Below are 20,041 nucleotides of genomic sequence, written 5' to 3'. Positions count from 1 at the left end.
ACATACTGACATTTTTATTTTTATTTTTTTGTTTTGTCTCTACTCTCTTATAGGAGATAAACTCACTTTCTCCAGACACGGGTTTTATATCATCCAAGAGTTTAACTTCACCATTTTTGTAAATGTATTCATGGAATTTCTGACACTGAGCCCTGAAGCTAGGGGTGAACTCTTCCTCCGAAACCTCATCCATCCTCTGAAGAACCTGTATATCTCCAGATGGAGGGTTGAAAATAAAACATTTGCGGGTGTTGAAATACATCCGGACGGCATCTTGGCAGCGATTGCGCTCTTGTATATTTGAGGTCTCCTCTGTACTCTCGGCTTTAAAGAATAGAATAATGCACAATCAGAAACAAAGAATGCCAGTAATAAAGAAAAGACATCACAAAAAGGATATTTTTACATAGAATGAGTTGCAATTTCCAAAACACAATGGGGTTTATTTACTAAAGCTGGAGAGTCCAAAATCAGACTCCCTTCTGCATAGAAACCAATCAGCTTCTAACCTCAGCTTGTTCAATGAAGCTTTGGCAATGAAACCTGGAAGCTGATTGGTTTCTATGCAGAAGGGAGTCTGATTTTGGACTCTCCAGCTTTAGTAAATAAACCCCAATGTGTCATGTATCAAAATGTAAAGGCGATGCAAAGCAACTTTTTTTGGGTTTAAACACAACAGGAAATAAGGCGACCTCTCTATAGGTGAATCAAATTCCCTTCTTGTCATTGGAGTATCGGTGCCGATACAAGTATTTTCATGAGTTCTCATGAAAATACCCCTGATACGCAATGGAATCCGCAATACATTAATACTCCTGATGTGCAATGGAATCCGCAATACGTTATTGGATGCAAATTGCACCGCAAAGATTAGCATGCGATTTGAACAGGAATGTAATTCCTATCCAAATTGCATGGGGTGGAAATGGAAAACCTTTTTTAGAGGCATCCATGATCTCACAAGATATGTTCAAATTAAGCACTGCCGTTTTATGAGCATTTACTTTGAAATTACTTACTCTAGCAAACTCTTTGAATTCTTATATCAATGTTTGAAACCAACAAGTCCATTTTACATTCGATTTCCCCTACTCATAACCCTCTACTGTATAATACTTTCTAATTGCTATAGCAAGATGTTCCATAGCCAGAATATACAAAACCGGTGATAGGGGATCTATAGGATCTGACAAAATACCATTCACCCTTACCCTTGCTGTCGGGGGCCGATGTAATGCTGGTATCTTTGTTAACAGATTTTCGGGTATCCCTATCTGAGTCAATGTTGCTGACATAAACGACCACTCTAAATAATCAAGCACTTTTTAGCATCTACTGCTAAAAGAGAGAAAGAGGTATTTTACTTTTTTTGCATAGTCATTTAGGGTAAGGACTTTAATGGCATTATCCCTTGCTTCTCTTTGAAAAACAAACCCTGCTTGGTCCAAATGAATAAGATAAGGGATAAGAGATTTAGACGATCAGCAATAATTTTGGCATAGATTGTAATGTCATTATTTATTAGTGAAATTGGATGATAACTAGGACAGAGCGCAGGATCTTTGCCTTCTTTTGGTATGATAGTTGAATGGACCTCTTGAGCTTGTCTTGGAAATAGGCAAGTCCCAGATATTGCATTAAAAGTATTTTATAAGATTGGTGACAGTTGCTCCTGAAGAACCTTATACAAGCTACTTGTAAAACCATCCAGACCTGGATCTTCCCCAGGGGCAATCTCCCAATCACCTTCATTATCTCTGTCACCAAAAATGGAGCAGCTAATGATTCCAGTGTTTCCCCAGAGAGAGTAGGTAATGTTGTTGTCTGAATATACTCTATCAATTTCTTAGCTGAATCAACATTTACACCTTTGGAGTCCAATGTAGCTAAATATTACAACTCTTGATAGTATTTATGGAATGCTCTAGCTATATGTTCTGAAGTATAGACAATTCTCAGTTCGGAGAAGTATTTTTTTGTATATAGGTGCATGTCTGTTATTTGCGCACAAAGTGAACTAAAGTGGTATCTGATTTATTTCCAAGTTCTTGAATATAACGCTTCGTCAGCTCCTGGTGACGTATATAAGACTTATCCAAGAGGGAGTATCATGTCCCTCTTTTCCTGATTAGTTCCTGATATACCGTAGGGTCCACATCTGCCTTATGTCGCTGTTGTAAATCGAAGATATTATCCAATAATGTGGCAATTCAAGCTGATCTGTCCCCTTTTAACCTTGAACCTAATTGGATTAATTTACCCAGTATAACACACTTCAAAGTTTCCCATTTAATTGGTAAAGGGGTAGGATCTAAAGAGTGATCTAGCTCAAATTCTTCTATAGTCTCCCACAGGAGACTATATATTCTCTGAAAAGGGCCTAATTTAATCTCCACTATGGTGTAAACCTCAGGGTATTTGGAGGTGGGCATGAGAGGAGGAGACCAGGGAACTAGAGAGAAGGAGGTCTTGTGAGGAGCGGAGTGTGCGTGTTGGGTGGTACTTGGATATTAGGTCGGTGATGTAATTGGGGGCAGTATGGTGGACAGCTTTGTACGTCAGTGTTAGGATTTTGAATTTGATCTGTTGCGCAATCGGAAGCCAGTGGAGGGATTGACAGAGGGGGGTGGCGGAAACGGAGCGGTTGGTAAGGTGAATGAGTCTGGCATTTTCGTATTCAGGATCGACTCAGGCGGGGATAGCCTGTGGCGAGGCAGGCCAGTGAGGAGGGAGTTGCAGTAGTCGAGTCGTGATATGATGAGGGAGTGGATGAGCTGTTTAGTGGTTTCTGATGTTAGGAGCATGCAGATTTTGGCGATGTTGCGGAGGTGGAGTCTGCATGAGTTTGTTAATGATTGGACTTGGGGCTGGAAGGATAGGTTGGAGTCCAGAATGACACCAAGTACTCTAGCCTGCGGGGCGGGTCTGATGGTGGCATTGTTGGATGTGATGGAGAAGTCAATGGGGGGTGGTGAGCAGGCTGGGGGGAAGATTAGGAGCTTGGTTTTGGAGAGGTTCAGTTTAAGGAAGTGGAGCAACATCCAGTCTGATATGTCGTTCAGTTCAGAGAGATAGATTTGTGTGTCGTCGGCATAGAGGTAGTAGTTGAAGCTGTGAAAGTGTATGGGTTAGCCAAGGGAGGAGGTGTAGATGGAGAAGAGAAGGGGCCCGAGGACAGAGCTTTGAGGGACCCCAACAGAGAGGGGGAGTGAGGGGGAGGTGGTAGCGTTATAGGTAACGCTGAAAGAGCGTTTTGACAGGTAGGATGAGAGCCAGGAGAGAGCAGAATTTCTGAGGCTGAGGGAGTGTAGTTTTTTGGGGAGGAGGGGGTGGTCGACTGTGTCGAAGGACGCGGAGAGGTCAAGGAGCATGAGGACTTAGTAGTGGCCATTAGCTTTGGCGGTTAGCAGGTCGTTGGAGAGTTTGAGTAAGGCAGTTTTGGTAGAGTGTAGGGGACGGAAGCCGGACTGTAGGGGATCGAGGATTTTGTTGTCATTGAGGTGAGAGCTTAGGCGGGTGTAAACTAAGCGCTCGAGGAGTTTGGATGTGAATGGGAGCAAGGAGACGGGTCTGAGGTTGTTCGGGTCATTGGGGTCTAGGGAGGGCTTCTTAAGTATGGGGGTGATGTGTGCATGCTTCAGAGGGGAGGGGAATGCGCCGGAAGAGAGGGAGAGATTAAAGATGTGGGTGAGGGAGCGTAAGATGGAGGGGGAGGGAGTTTGTAGGAGTTGTGAGGGGATAGGGTCGAGGGGGCAGGTGGTGAGGCGGGCATCAGAGAAGACCTTGGAGACCTCCTCAATGGTAGTAAGGTCGAAGGTGTGGAGTGTTTAGGGGGCTTGTCAGGGATCTAGGACTGACACAGGGAGACGCAGGCTTCAGGTATAGTAAACAATATCATTTATTAAGACTAACAATACAAAAACGCAGTGCAAAACTAAACATAAACACAGTGCAAACAAACCAAACCCCCAACAAATAACAATACATACAATACAAAGAGTAGTCAGGCAGGGCGGGTCGGTAGCAAACGGGCAAATGGAGTACCAGGAGCAGGCGGGAGAGTGGACAGGACTAGCCGAGGTCAGTACAGGCAGAGTTCAAGCAGAGTCAGGACAGGAGTAAACAGGATCAGGAAACCAGGGCCAAGCGAACAGTACAACAAGGCACTGACTGCAGGTCTGGACATTCCTTAAATACACCTCCTGCAATTAGTCCCAGGTGATGGCTGATTGCAGGAGTGAGCCTCTGGTTGTTGAGAGCACCCACTGGCCAGTCCCGGTACTGCAGCCCACAAGGCAGGTGAGTCCCACCACTATTGGCGAGTCCATTCCTGACAGTACCCCCCCCTCAAGGAGCGGCCTCAGGACGCTCCAAAGAGTCCTAAATGGGCAAAATGTTCCACCGCCCGGGTCCGGTAACTGGCGGGATATCAAAGACTGGCACATCAGGCTGGGCAGCAGGCGGAGGCACATCAAGCTGGGCACCGGGCCAGCAGGCGGAGCAGCGGGCACCGGGCCACCAGGCGGAGCAGAGGGCACCGGGCCACCAGGCAGAGCAGTGGGCACCGGGCCACCGGGCAGAGCAGCGGGCACCGGGCCACCAGGCGGAGCAGTGGGCATCGGGCCATCAGGCAGAACAGTGGGCACCGGGCCACCGGGCAGAACAGCGGGCACCGGGCCACCAGGCGGAGCTGCGGGCACCGGGCCATCAGGCGGAGCAGCGGGCACCGGGCCACCAGGCAGGGCAGCAGGCATCGGGCCATCAGGCGGAGCAGCAGGCACCGAGGCATCTAGGAGAACAGCGAGCACTGAGTCACCAAGCACGACGGCGGGCACAGAGTCACCGAGCACGACAGCGGGCTCTGAGTCACCAGGCACGACAGCGGGCTCCGAGTCAACCGGCATGACAGCGGGCTCCGAGTCAACCGGCGCGACAGCGGGCTCTGAGTCAACCGGCACGACAGCGGGCACCAAGTCATCTGGCAAGACAGCGGGCACTGAGTCATCTGGCCAGACAGTGGGCACAGAGTCATCTGGCAGAACAGCGGGCACCGAATCATCTGGCAAGATAGCGGGCACCGAATCATCTGGCAAGACCGTGGGCACCGAGTCATCTGGCAAGACCGTGGGCTCCGAGTCAACTGGCAGGACAGCGGGCTCCGAGTCTTCTGGCAAGACAGCGAGCAACGAGTCATCTGGCAGAACAGCGGGCATCGGGTCATCAAGCTTGACAGCGGGCACCGAGTCATCTGGCAAGACAGTGGGCACCGAGTCATCTGGCAAGACCATGGGCACCGAGTCATCTGACAAGACAGCGGGAACCGAGTCATCTGGCAAGACAGCGGGCACCGAGTCATCTGGCAAGACAGCGGGAACCGGGTCAACTGGCAGGACAGCGGGCTCCGAGTCATCTGGCAAGACAGCGGGCACCGAGTCATCTGGCAGAACAGCGGGCATCAGGTCGTCAAGCTTGACAGCGGGCACTGAGTCATCTGGCAAGACAGTGGGCACCGAGTCATCTGGCAAGACCGTGGGCACCGAGTCATCTGGCAAGACAGCGGGCACCAAGTCAACTGACACGACAGCGGGCTCCGAGCCACAAGCTCGACAGCGGGCACTGAGTCATCTGGCAAGACAGCGGGCACCGAGTCACCTGGCAAGACAGCGGGCATCGGGTCGTCAAGCTTGACAGCGGGCACCGAGTCATCTGGCAAGACAGCGGGCACCGAGTCATCTCACAAGACAGCGGGCATCGGGTCATCTGGCATCAGGACATCTGGCTTGACAGCGGGCTCCGGGTCATCAGGCATCGGATCGTCTGGCTCGACAGCGGGCACCGGGTCATCTGGCTCGACAGTGGGCACCGGGTCATCTGGCATCAGGTCATCTGGCTCGACAGCGGGTACTGGGTCATCTGGTTCGACAGTGGGCACAGGGTCATCAGGCATTGGATCGCCTGGCTCAACAGCGGGCACCAGGTCATCTGGCTCGACAGCGGGCACCGAGTCAACTGGCACAACAGCGGGCATTGGGTCATCTGGCATCAGGTCATCTGGCTCGACAGCAGGTACTGGGTCATCTGGTTCGACAGCGGGCATCGGGTCACCAGGCACGACAGCGGGCACCGGGTCATCAGGCATCGGGTCATCTGGCTCGACAGTGGGCACCGGGTCATCAGGCATTGGATCGTCTGGCTCGACAGCGGGCACCGAGTCATCTGGCATAATAGGACCATCAGGCTGGGTAGACACATCAAGCTGGGTAGGGTACACTGGGTCATCAGGCATCAGGGTATCAGGCTGAATTGTGGGCGGCGGGGCACCTGGCTGAACCACGGAAGGTGGGTTCTCAGACGGCAGGCTGACCGGTTTGGATACTGGCAGGATGGTATTGGTTGGAAATAATTTTCGCTTTTTCCTGGTTTTAGTTACTGTAGCACAGGAAGTAAGCGCAGGTTTGTAAGTGGATAGAGCAGCTGTAGGCAGAGAAGAGCTGAGGGATGGAACAGAGGAGGGAGCAGTTTCTACAGAGGACTTCTTTACAGGGTTAAAGATAGGATAGGTGCAGCGAGTGGAAGCTGGGGACTGATATGTGGTAGTTAGAGTATACTGGGTCGTCACTGGGGGTGCTGTTGGGGATGCAGGAAGAGTGCCTTGAGCAGAGGAATGACGTTGTAAGCTGACTGAGGCTGGGTGCAACAAGTCTGACCATGTCTGCAGTATGGGTTGAACAAAGCTCAGCTTACACAAAGCCTGTCTGGTCAATGACTGCACTGCGTTTATACAATCTCTTAGTACCTGTGGTGAACATGCAGAATAACGCTCCAAGAAGCAATCCACATCATCCTCAAATAACCATACCAGGGACTCTACCTGGTCGGCACTAAATGGCGGCAAAAATTCATCCCTGCTTTCGGGGGTACCAGATGAAGCCAACACTGTACAAGCCTGAATCAATGGTTGCACCTCAGAGAACTCTGTGCCCTGATCTACTAGGCAATGAGCGATCCTTATACATTCTAGCAGTTCATCCCGGGGATACTCCTTCAGAGTCTGATAAGCATAATCTCTGTCATCAAACACTAGCAGAGACAAATACACAACCTCATCAAGATCCATCCTTCCCAGCAACAAGCCAAGATGGCTTCCCTGTGCAGCCACTTCTGGTCAGGAATGGCCTTGTTGTAATGTCAGGGATCTAGGTATGACCAGAAGTGTGTGGACTGACACAGGGAGACGCAGGCTTTAGGTATAGTAAACAATATAATTTATTAAGACTAACAATACAAAAACGCAGTGCAAAACTAAACATAAACACAGTGCAAACAAACCAAACCAAACCACCCACAGATAACAATACATACAATACAAAGAGTAGTCAGGCGGGCTGGGTCGGTAGCAAACGGGCAAACGGAGTACCAGGAGCAGGCGGGAGAGTGGTTAGGACTAGCTGAGGTCAGTACAGGCAGAGTTCAAGCAGAGTCAGGACAGGAGTAAACAGGATCAGGAAACCAGGGCCAAGCGAACAGTACAACAAGGCACTGACTGCAGGTCTGGACATTCCTTAAATACACCTCCTGCAATCAGCCCCAGGTGATGGCTGATTGCAGGAGTGAGCCTCTGGTTGTTGAGAGCACCCGCTGGCCAGCCCTGGTACTGCAGCCCACAAGGCAGGTGAGTCCCACCACTATTGGCGAGTCCATTCTTGACAGGGCTTCAGTGTGAGGAATGTTGGGTGGAGTGGAGGTCAGAGCAGTGGTGGGGCCGTGGGAGAGGGGTGATGAGGGGGTAGCTGTGTGAGAGGAGACGGGGTTGGAGGGAGTTTGAGCAGCGACGAAGTCCCTGCAGGTTATGTCGAGGGGGAGGGGGGATAAGGGGGTAGCAGTGTGAGAGGGGACAGGTTTGGAGGGAGTGTGAGTTGCAGCGATGTCCTTGCGAATTGTGTCAATCTTGTTTTTGAAGTGATTGGCAAATTCAAGGGCAGTGAGTGAGGTACTGGGTGGAGGTGGGGGTGGAGAGAGTAGAGAGTTGAAGGTGGAGAAGAGTCGGCGAGGATTGGAGGAGAGGGCCTTGATGAGGGTCAGGAAGTAGGCTTGTTTGGCTGCATGGAAGGAGGAGGTGTAGGTGTGGAAGGCAAATTTGTAGCGGGTGAAGGCTTGTTGGGATTTGGTTTTGCGCCATAGTCGCTCCAGGGCACGACTGTGTTGTTTGAGAGTTTTGGTGTGATCAGTCTGCCAGGGCTGGAGCGGTCGGGGTCTGATGTTGCATGTGGTTAAAGGCGCTAGTGAGTCAAGGGCTGTTGAGAGCGCGTTGTTATAGGCGGTCATAGCCAAGTCGGGGCAGGACAGGGGGAGGATGCGGTCGTGGTGTTGATCAGCTGCAGAGTGGAGGGGGCAGGGTTAAGATTGCAGAGGTTACGGCTGGTAGTAGTGTGACATTTGGAGAGATAGGCGTTGGAGGACGAGGAGATAGAGAAGGTAATCAGGTTGTGGTCAGAGAGAGGGAAGGGGGTGTTAGTGAGGTTGTGGGGAGTGCAGCGGTTGGAGAAGACGAGGTCTAGGATATTTCCGTCGGAGTGCCACTATTCATCTTGTACGGGGACCAGGGCAACTGGGGGGCCCAGACAGCTGGGTCAATCAGAAGTGGGCAGGGAAGTGATCGGCAAGGCAGGGGGGCAAAACCTGTCCCCTGTATGGCTCTCTGCAGCAGCTAAAAGCTGGCTTCTTCGCCTATCCCTCCCGCTGGCTTTCAGCTGCTGCATAGAGAGTCATAAAGGGGATCAGTTCCACTAACCACCCCCCCACCACTCCTATCACCCTCCCTGTACACCATACATTTCCCCCTGCTGCCCAGGCCCCCCTGTGTGCCCCCGCCCTTGCAGGGCTCCTTCCCATCGGCAGCTGAAAGCACACAATAGGATCCTTCAGCATGGAGAATGTGGGAATGGTATAGTAAATAGGTCACATTTACCAGCCCCTTTCCTTCCTGAATGAACACAATGAGCGTTCGCTACTGATCATTCACTGTTTTAATTCATAACTGAAGCATAGTAACCTGTGTTTTGTAGGGAGGGTGGCCCTGGAAGGTTGGTTGTACGAGGCCCTGTGGTATCTAACAGCAGCCCTGCACTACCCCCCCCCCCCCCCCACACACACACACAGCACAGCTTATTTAAGTTGTACCTCATACAAGCTCATGGCAAAAATTCACCCACAGGAACAGGGACAAGGAAGGGTTCCATCATAGTAGGATTATATTACACATGCCATAGCCTCTCAAGTGTTGCAGTCATGGTCCTACCACAATTGTGTCTTATGCATACATTTAAATATATAAATAACAGAAATGTTGACTACGAGTTGAAAAGCGTATAAAAATTATATAAAAATAATATATTACAATAAAATTATACTATATTATTATATTATTATTACAATAGAAAAATATATTTTACATATGAGGTCTATGTTGCCTTGTATGGTTCAGAAGGGAAGGAGCAAGCTCTCCCCCCCCCCTCATTCCTGGTCTGCAATGCTGCATGATCAGATAAGGGTCTGAAATGGAATTTGGTGGGACCTCACTCCATTTTTTTTATGTTGGGTCCATTGTAAAATTCATTACACACCCACATGGTCTGGTACTAATTATGGGGTAACCCCCAAGCAATTTGTTTTTAAACACTGTCCTCATTCCTTTGTTTATATACCTGTCAGCTAGGAATCTCCAGCTGACACATGAATGAGCAGGGCAGAGAAGAGTCATTGGTTGTAAGTCCTCATGCACTCGGGATGTTTAATAACGCTGGTAATGTTAGCTGTGTAAAGTCACGTTAAAACTTGAGTTTTTCAGTTTTTTTTATCGTCTTTGCATTAGCGTTTAGCGGCATTTTGCTGCGCTTAGTGGCGTTTTCCCACGTTTTTACGCATTTGTGTTTTTTAGTGTTTTATTGACTGAACAAAATATTTTTTGGGGTCAAAAAAAGTCCAAAAATGCCGGTTTGTGGCATTTTGCCGCATTTTTTAGCATTAGAGCCTTTTTTCATCTAAAAAACTCCTCTATAAATCCACTTGTCCTGGGTTTTTTCCAGTCAAAAAACGTTGATTACAGTCTCTGTGTGTATGGACACATAGGATAACATGCTGGGGAGTTTACTAGCTGTAGCAAAAAACCTCAAAAGCCAAAAACAGTAGCTGTAAAAACATCCCGTGTGCAGGAGGACTGAGGATGCTAGCAGCAGCTTTCCTGAGCAGCAATACTACTACTAAATCCTCACGCACACGGGACATTTTTACAGCGGCTGATTTTGGCTTTTGGCATTTTTTTCTATAGCTAATAAACCCCCCAGCATGTTATCCTATGTGTCCATGTACACATAGGCTTTAATCAGCGTTTTTTGGCAGGAGTGTTTTCTGGTTGGAAAAAAAAAAACCCAGAACTAGTGGGTTTCAAGAGGAGTTTTTTAACTGTAAAAATGCTCTAATGCTGATAAAAGCTGAAAAACGTAGATAAAAGCTGACAGATGCTAAAAAAACGTGGCTATCCAGTGTTTATGAGCATTTTTGAGCCTGAAGATTTTGTGGGAGTATAAGTTTGCTAAAAAACGCAAAAGCTGAAAAACAATGAAAAAACACTGAAAAGCTAATGCAAAGACGCTACAAAATGCAAACAAATTCACGTTTTTATTGCAGTATTCTACAGCTAATGTTCCTGGTGTTTTTATCATGTCCAGTGTGCATGAGGCCTTAATGTTTCAGTTCCCATTGCAGCCAGAGATCTGCTCTACAGTAAAATAAGATGTAAAAAAAAGTGTTTAATTCCACAAAAGAAATGAACACCTGCAATAATCGATGCATGATTTTTAGCGAATTGCCTGCTTTCGAGATAGACAGCACATTAATTATTGTAATGCAAAGGTTTAAGCGGTATTTAACTCTTAGTGAATTGACTCCACAGTATTTTAGTATTTACCCAGTTTACAAACCCATTGATAGCCAACCTGCAACATTTGCTGATGTACCACCCTCCTAGACTAGTGTAGGCTGTACATTTAGCTAGCTCCTCTGTAATCAGAGGAGCAGGGGTTGAATATTCAGATCTGCTCAGTGGCTCACATGCTGCTGCTCTGATTCATTTCCCCTGTATTCTAGAGGATTGTAGAATTATTGTGGGAGTAAGCAGCCTGAATATTTACGGTACTCCAAACCTGGGGAGGTTTGCATGTCCATAAATAGCCCAAGGCCTGAGGAAGAAGTACAGTGTTTCTGAGTTCAGTCCTGCTGGACAACACAGCTGTTCAGGTCCTCTCCCCCTATGGCAGGAATACTAGAGAAGCCTTTATAAAGATATCAATGTCCCAGCTAGGCTTAGCTGGTGGCGCTATTTACAAGTTTAGTTTCGGAATCAGTTTGGATGAAGAGAGCGCTCACTGGAGAGAGTCAGGAGGAAGTTTGGCTAACATGTCCAACTGTCCTATGATGGTGTGAGCCTGCATCTCCCTCACTGTCAAGAGCCTGGTGGATATCGGGAGGAGGCAACCGATGATCCTGAGCTGGGTGAGTAGATGATCCATGTGCTGGAGAGTCAGTAAATGTGTGTAGCTTTTGGTCTCTGGGAGAATTCATAGTCGCCATCAGCATTAGAGATTCTGTGGGACACATTGTACATTGATAGTTGCAAGATAGTTAAGGAGTGTTCAGTTCTTCATATCTGTGTCTTCCCATGCTCCCACATCTTAGCCAAGTTATTTGTTCCAATAAAACCCAAAAAGACACCCCTAGACTATTCCTTTGAGCCAGTGGAAGAGTGAAGAAAATGCTGTGTGCCTAGCTGTGTGTGCTCCAACTGGGGAACTATGACTAAGTTCACCAGCGGCTTTTTAATGGGTACACAACACTATATTATTACTCACATTCCTGAGGTCGCAGGGCAATCTCCAGGTACTCATCCTCTGTGATCTTCCTTCCATCTGACTCCAGCATCAAGGTGAAATCTCTCACCGTCCAGATGAATGCAGGAAAGTGTCTGGAAAATTCCCTCTTGTTATCCTCATTATCATTAGATTTTACCTTAATCATTTCCACCAGCTGCCCCACAATACTAATTCTGAGTTAAGGATGTACAAGTCATGTTATTATCTTTGTAGGTCCTGTACATTAATCACACCACAACCCTGGACTAGAAGTGAGCCAAACTGCCCTGGGTTTGGTTCGGCATGGGTTTGGCAAACTTCAAAGAAGTTCAGATGCCGAACCTGAACCCATTTGAAATCAATGGGAGCCAAATCTGTCAAATTCAAATTCAAATTTTCTTGACTACTGGGCAAGGAGGTGTCTAAAAAATAGCATGGGGGTGGGCACTGCTCTTGAGAACATGTACCAAAGAAAATGAAAAAATCAATAGGTCAGTTCTGCCAGGGGCAGTTACTATTGTCAAATGCTTAAAACGAAACATTAAAAATGTCCAAATCCTTTAAATGCTATGTCTGGGGGGTTCTTATCCTGTCTGTAAAAGGGCATCTCTGTGATGAACAGAAGTGATGTTGAAGCCCTGACATTTACAAAAGAAATAAATGTACTAAAACTGGAGCACTCAGAATTTGGTGCAGCTGTGCATGGGAGCCAATCAGCTTCTAACTTCAGTTTGTTCAATTAAGCTTTGACAATAAAACCTGGAAGCTGATTGGTTTCTATGCAGAGCCGCACCAGATACTGTGTGAACTAGTTTTAGTAAATCTCCCCAAAGTGGTTAACCTCTTTGTGCCGAGAGTACACAAATATGCTGCATCTCGGTGGGCGGGCCTCGATGCCGGGAGGCCTCATATTTGAGAAACAAAATGTAAAAAACCTGCTTACCAGCTTCTTTTGAAAAAAAAAAAGCACATAGACTCCTCCAAAGATCTGCTATGCATTTCTTTTTTGGAGGGGGGGGGGCTTTGGAGGGGTCTGTGTACACATTCACTCTGCACATGGACACAGAGAAACAAACAGCTATTTTTTCGGAATAACAAAAGGTAGAAATCTGCAATAACATTTAAAATTCCTGTAATGTACAGTAGATCACTCAGAGGGGAATGGTTTTTTCTCAATAAATGTGGAGTTACTCTTTAAGTGCATATATGATGTTTTCGTTTTTCTTTTACCTGATGTATAATATGGGTACTGATAGATAAGTAAGGAGAGACAGGCTAAGCTTGTACAAATGTCTCATATCTTGCCATCTCATATGGATCTGGTTACATTTATTAAGAAAAGGGATTTTATGTGAAACACTGAAAACGCACTCAATTTATTTTAAAAAATCAAAAAACAAAACAAAAAAAAGTATTATATAAAGACTAAAAAATGTGTTTCAAAATTAATTTTAAAACCAATATACATGGATATACTGTACGCACTGTATATTACACTGTATACAACTATTGTAGACAATAAATTATGACAATGTTGTGAAGGGAAATCATGGTCTTAAATATGCAATTGTTGTACATATTAAAATTTACACTCACCGGTCACTTTATTAGGTCCGTCTGTTTAATTGTTTGGTAACACAGATTGCTAGTCAGCCAATCACATGGCAGCAACTCAATGCATTTAGGCATCTAGACGGGATGAAACGACTTGCTCAATTTCAAACTGAGCATCAGAATGGGGTAAAAAGGGAATTTAAGTGACTCTGAACGTGACATGGTTGTTGGTGCCAGACGGGTTGGTCTGAGTATTTCAAAAACTGCTGATCTCCTGGGATTTTCACGCACAGCCATCTCTAGGGTTTACAGAGAATGGTCTGAAAAAGAGCAAATATCCAGTGAACGGCAGTTGTGTGGAGGAAAGTGCCTTGTTGATGTCAGAGGTCAGAGGAGAATGGGCAGACTGGTTCCAGATGATAGAAAGGCAACAGTAACCCCAATAACCACTCGTTACAACCAAGGTATGCAGAATACTATTTCTGAATGCACAACACGTCCAACCTTGAAGCAGATGGGCTACAGCAGCAGAAGATCATACCGGGTGCCACTCCTGTCAGCTAACGGTTCAGGCTGGTGGTGGTGTCATGGTGGGCAGGTGGATCCATCCTACCTTGTATCAACGGTTCAGGCTGGTGGTGGTGGTGTCATGGTGGGGGATCCATCCTGCCTTGTATCAACGGTTCAGGCTGGTGGTGTCATGATGTGGTGGATCCATCCTGTCTTGTATCAATGGTTCAGGCTGGTGGTGGTGGTGTCACGGTGTGGGGGATCCATCCTGCCTTGTATCAATGGTTCAGGCTGGTGGTGTCATGGTGTGGGGATCCATCCTGCCTTGTATCAACGGTTCAGGCTGGTGGTGGTGGTGTCATGGTGGGGGATCCATCCTACCTTGTATCAACGGTTTAGGCTGGTGGTGGTGGTGTCATGGTGGGGGATCCATCCTGCCTTGTATCAACGGTTCAGGCTGGTGGTGTCATGATGTGGTGGATCCATCCTGGCTTGTATCAATGGTTCAGGCTGGTGGTGGTGGTGTCATGGTGTGGGGGATCCATCCTGCCTTGTATCAATGATTCAGGCTGGTGGTGGTAGTGTCATGGTGTGGTGGATCCATCCTGTCTTGTATCAATGGTTCAGGCTGGTGGTGGTGGTGTCATGGTGTGGGGGATCCATCCTGCCTTGTATCAATGGTTCAGGGTGGTGGTGGATCCATCCTGCCTTGTATCAATGGTTCAGGCTGGTGGTGTCATGGTGTGGGGATCCATCCTGCCTTGTATCAATGGTTCAGGCTGGTGGTGGTGGTGTCATGGTGTGGGGATCCATCCTGCCTTGTATCAATGGTTCAGGCTGGTGGTGGTGGTGTCATGGTGTGGGGAATCCATCCTGGCTTGTATCAATGGTTCAGGCTGGTGGTGGTGGTGTCATGGTGTGGGGGATCCATCCTGCCTTGTATCAATGATTCAGGCTGGTGGTGGTAGTGTCATGGTGTGGTGGATCCATCCTGTCTTGTATCAATGGTTCAGGCTGGTGGTGGTGGTGTCATGGTGTGGGGGATCCATCCTGCCTTGTATCAATGGTTCAGGGTGGTGGTGGATCCATCCTGCCTTGTATCAATGGTTCAGGCTGGTGGTGTCATGGTGTGGGGATCCATCCTGCCTTGTATCAATGGTTCAGGCTGGTGGTGGTGGTGTCATGGTGTGGGGAATCCATCCTGCCTTGTATCAATGGTTCAGGCTGGTGGTGGTGGTGTCGTGGTGTGGTGGATCTATCCTGCCTTGTATCAACGGTTCATGGATCTACAAGCGACAAATCTGCAGCAACTGCATGATGCTATCATGTCTATATGGACCAAAATCTCTGAGTAATGTTCCAACACCTTGTTGAGTCTATGTCACCAAGAATGAAGGCAGTTCGGAAGGCAAAAGGGAATCCACCCTGCTACTAGCAAGGTGGACCTAATAAAGTGGCCAGTGAGTGTATATCCATGTATATTTGTTTTTAAATGAATTTTGGAGTGAATTATTGCACACAAAATCCCCTTTCTTCATGTATTTTGGGTTCATACCTATATACCGTAAACTAACTGTAATTTAGTAGTAAACTATTAGTACAAATTACATGCATGTCAGTGGATTCAGGGAGCACGTTGATCCTAAAGAAAGAAAGCAAAAGAAGACGCTGTTTGCCTTCAGACTATTTATCTAATTGAAACCCTAAATGATCCATCTGAAAATAACAGGTGGGGAGGGGAAAGGAGTAGGGGGAAGGGTTATTGCTCTTTTTTGTTTATCAGTGCTTCAGCTATTGGGCCCTATAAACATATTTTTTTTAACACATTAGGTGTCTGTGATCCGTCCTCTTGGGGATGATTTTTACCTGGCAGCTACAGCATTTCTCATTTCTGACACTAGTCTACTACTTTCAATATTCACCCCATATCTCCTGAGGAAACAACATTGTGCAAAATGCATTGGGGGAGTGTTCAAGTTTTCATAGAATAATATGGGTAATGAATAGCATAGTATATTCACTGTATTTCTATAGGATAAATTGAATTATTGGCAATGCAAAGAAATAGAGGTGATAATAGTACCCCTGTATTTGAGGACATAGGTAAGATTGTTTCCCACATTTATTCTTTACATGTGCTGTAGCTAATGCATTTTAATATATACATATAATAATTTTAACTTGTATCACAAAAACAATTGCTTTATGTATTAATACTATCTCAGTTGCACCTTAAAAGTTTCATCCACTTGTGTTTTTGGTCTCTCATAACATTTTTAGATGAGGATTTAGATTGCATGGTTAGTTTACCATGAACCATTAACAATTAGCACAGTTATATGAAAATAACATTGAGAAACTGATTTTTTTTATAAACTATAAAATCATGATATATCCTGAACAGACTGATATCTATTATAGTCTGGCGTTACAAGCTTTCACATTTCTCTGCCCCAGAAGAGCTACAGTATGTTCCATTGCTACCTTCATTAATCTGCCATTAAGTGGCACTGATTGCAAAGGATACTGGAGCTTCTCAACTGCATCTTCATCAATGGTTCCTCGGCTGTTGTAGACCAGGACACTGCTCAGCAAGACAGACAGACAAAAAATCTTCAGGTCATTTTTCTTGTCTCCCTGTAAAACAACAATGTCCCCAGGTTACTTGGAGTTTACTGCTTGTGGGGGGGGGGGTGCAGCGGCAGTAGTGACACAGAGTCCGGTTGCAGATAACTCAAAACTTGCATTGCAGAGAATGCTCAATTACAAACAACCCCAGAAGGAGAGCACAGCTTCGGGTAGAACTCACAGTTTTGTTCAATGCAGAGAAGCAGCAAGTAAAGATGCTCCAACAGTGTCTGCCTTCAGAGGGCGGCCTGGCCTGGCTGGTCTGGCCCCAATGCGGAGGGGCTCCCGTAGCTGGACTGTGTTTCCTTAACCTGTCCCTACTCATCAGGAACCCTTCCCTGCCCCTAGCGCTTTATCTGACAGATGGGTTCGCTTTCCCTACTCTAACCACTTCTCAAATGTGTGCCAAAACCTAGGGGCATGGACTTACAAAGACTCTGCTGACCCAAGATAGCCACCAGGGGTCACTTGGATGCAGCATAGCCAGCTGTAATGTTTCTTCAGGGAACAGGAAACCATAGAGCAGTGGCCTCCAAACTGTGGCCCTTTGCTAGCCTTTATCTGGCCCTAGAGGCATTATTCCTAACACTGACACCAAAAGTGGGGCATAATTCCCCTAACTGACACCAACAATGGGACACTATTCTTCCCACTAATCTCAATGATGGGGCCCTATTCCATCCACTAACATCAATGATGGGCCAATATTCCTTCCAGTGATAGCAATGATGGGGCACTACACCTCCTGCTGACCACAGGCGCTATGCAACTGAAAACCACATCTGAGACCATGTTTACTCTCACTAATGTTGGGCCTGAGACTTTTTATACCTCCGCTGGCCATAATCCGGCCCCCCTAAAGTCTACAGTAAACTGGCCCTTTGTTTGGAAAGTTTGGAGACTCCTGCCACAGAGAAACCAGGTTTCACCTGACTTCCTCTCCAGGCGCCACCTACAGTGGAAAGAGCAGACTGCACCTGCCTACAAGCTTATGTGTTAAGGATGAAAAAATAAAGCTTGCATAATAATAATAATTATTATACAGGATTTATGGCACCAACAGTTTGCTCAGCGCTTTACAATATAACGGTAGACAATAGAGCAACAATACAGATCAATACAAGAGGGTTAGGAGGGCCCTGATCCTGGGAGCTTACAATCTTAGATAGGGCTTTGGTAATTGGAACACTACGTCTTTTCAAATGAACTCAGAGTTCTTCACAACCTTTGGGACATTCCACTGTTTATAATATAAATGTCCAGAAAATTAATTTCTGATTTTCATTGACCTGTATGTTTCATTTTGGTGCCTTCCTTTTAACTAATTGTGTTTAAAACTTGTGTTAAGACAGTTGTTTAAATACACACATAATGTATATTTGAGTTTTTTACCTGCCAAGGATTTGAATTTTTACTTTTGGGGCACCCTTACCACAAGGCATAGTCAGATCCGTGACCTCACTTTTTTCCTCTGCAGATTACCAATACACCTTGGTCACCCACCCACTTCAGTCTGCTGACTGGTCAATAGAAAAAGAAAAGGACTTGATCACTCAACTCCTCTACAGTCTGCAAATTTCCCTTGTTAGATTGGCATCACCAATGCAGTTCAACATAATCTAACTGGCTTGCGTTGATATCCTTTCCATTCCTAATGTGCAGGAAATTGCAGGAAGCTCTTATAAAGATTCAAATAGTTTTACTAGTTGTCTTTATAAAAACACATTTAATATTATTTTGCTGAACATAAAACAAGTGAATTGAGATATTTCATATCTAACTGGAGTTCAGATTTAAGCCCATCAGCATGCTGCCATAACTAATTTATTTTTCGGTTAGTTGATCTTTGAGTACAGTGGTCTGTAATGGGTGGAGTGAGGAGGGAACCAAAATTACTACACAGTCTGTTCTAGATATTAAAGATGAATTTGGTCAAAACTTACTTTACGGACGTCCCCCAGACCTTCTGTGTCCAGCAGGACCAAGGTGTGATCTTCCTTTACGGGATGGGGGACACACCACATCCAGATACCTTTTGTCTTTGCTTGCACAGCAGCACTGAGCTCGAAACCTGAAAGCACAGGACATATCCGGATACATAGGTCAATTCTATCAGTACAGTAGATCTAAAGGCCCATTCATACGTATGAATTGTGGTAATGTATGGTAAAATAGATATGTTACTACATATTACTGAAAAGTAGTGATGCATAACCTTTTTTTAATTGGCGATTACCGATACTTTTGGTCAAGTACTCGCCGATACCTATTACCGATACGTAGCGGTGTGATTTGCATTATTACAAAATGTATGGACACTAATTGCACTTCAAAGAATATCATGCTGTTTGAACAGGAATGTAATTCCTGTACAAATCTCATGCAGTTTCCCCACTGCTGCTATGTGAACCCAAACTTGTCATAGTCTCAGTTCACTCAGAAGTGGTGCAGGGAGGTTCCCTGCAGCAGAGAGTGAGCGTGTGGAGGTGTATACTATGAAGGCAGATGCTCCATATTCTTAGTGATAGGAGAAGAGAGAAAGCATCAGGGATTTTAAAAGAAGGCTTTTGATTGGTCAGCACCGTCACATGGACAGTGATGACCAATCAGATGCTGTCTAGTCCATACTTTCTTCCCTGCAAGGAGGGGAGAGAAAGCCGATTCACATGTCTGGGGATTTGAAATTTTGAAAGCTTTCTCTCCTCTCATTGCAGCAATGACAGTTCAGGCTAGACAACATCTGATTGGTCAGCACCATCCATGTGACGGTGCTGACCAATCAAATGCGCTCTTTTCAAATTCCCGTCAAATTCTCTCCTCTCCTACCACTGAAAATATGGAGCATTTGCTTCCATAGTATACATCCCCACATGCCCACTCTCCGCTCAGCATGGGATGCCTGCAGGGAGGCAGGGTATGACAAACCTGGACTCACACAGAAACAGTGGGGAAAGCAAACAGGAATGGCATTCCTATTCAAATCACATGCTAATCATTGCGGTGCAATTTTTATTGATGCAAATTGCACCGCAAAGTATCGGTTTCTGGTACCGGAAGCATTTTCCAGAGAACGAGTACGGTATCAGTATCGGTGCATCCCTACTACAAAGCACAGCAACTGATGGTGTCATTCATTTTGACATCCCCCAACACACTGCTACAGTTATAGAAAGTAAACCTGCATGGCAAAGTACCACAACTCGTGTGCTGTACAATGCGGTGTGTTGCATTGAAAAGGGGTCAAATATTACGTAGTTAAAGTGTTTTAAAATGGGCAGCCAAATTATTGGGCTGCCTTAACACAGTGCACCTTAATGCATGGTCATGTTTTGAATGGACTAAGTTGCAGTAACACAACACATAGGGGTCTTTTTTTATACAATATTTGTTTGAAGAGTGTCACACACATTTGTGAATGCTGCATGAATTGTGGATGTAATTTC

At 46.2% G+C, this 20,041-nt stretch overlaps 1 protein-coding gene across 1 annotated transcript in view; it reads right to left on the bottom strand.

The window, feature by feature from the left end:
• Nucleotides 1–20,041, bottom strand: part of LOC149451999 (guanylate-binding protein 3-like) — a 64,093-nt gene that overhangs the window by 32,885 nt on the left and 11,167 nt on the right. The window contains exons 2-5 of the mRNA XM_089689943.1: nt 18,542–18,669; nt 16,498–16,607; nt 11,907–12,094; nt 67–324 (exon numbers count right to left, since the gene is read on the bottom strand). Coding sequence (XP_089546069.1) covers nt 67–324; nt 11,907–12,094; nt 16,498–16,607; nt 18,542–18,669 — 684 coding nt within the window. The remainder of the gene's footprint in view (nt 1–66; nt 325–11,906; nt 12,095–16,497; nt 16,608–18,541; nt 18,670–20,041) is intronic.

This window comes from Staurois parvus, unplaced genomic scaffold (genome assembly GCF_062004578.1).
Source record: "Staurois parvus isolate SC_StPar_1 unplaced genomic scaffold, SC_StPar_1.0 ptg000503l, whole genome shotgun sequence".
Lineage (NCBI taxonomy): Eukaryota > Metazoa > Chordata > Amphibia > Anura > Ranidae > Staurois > Staurois parvus.
This window is presented reverse-complemented; position numbering and strand designations above follow the sequence as displayed.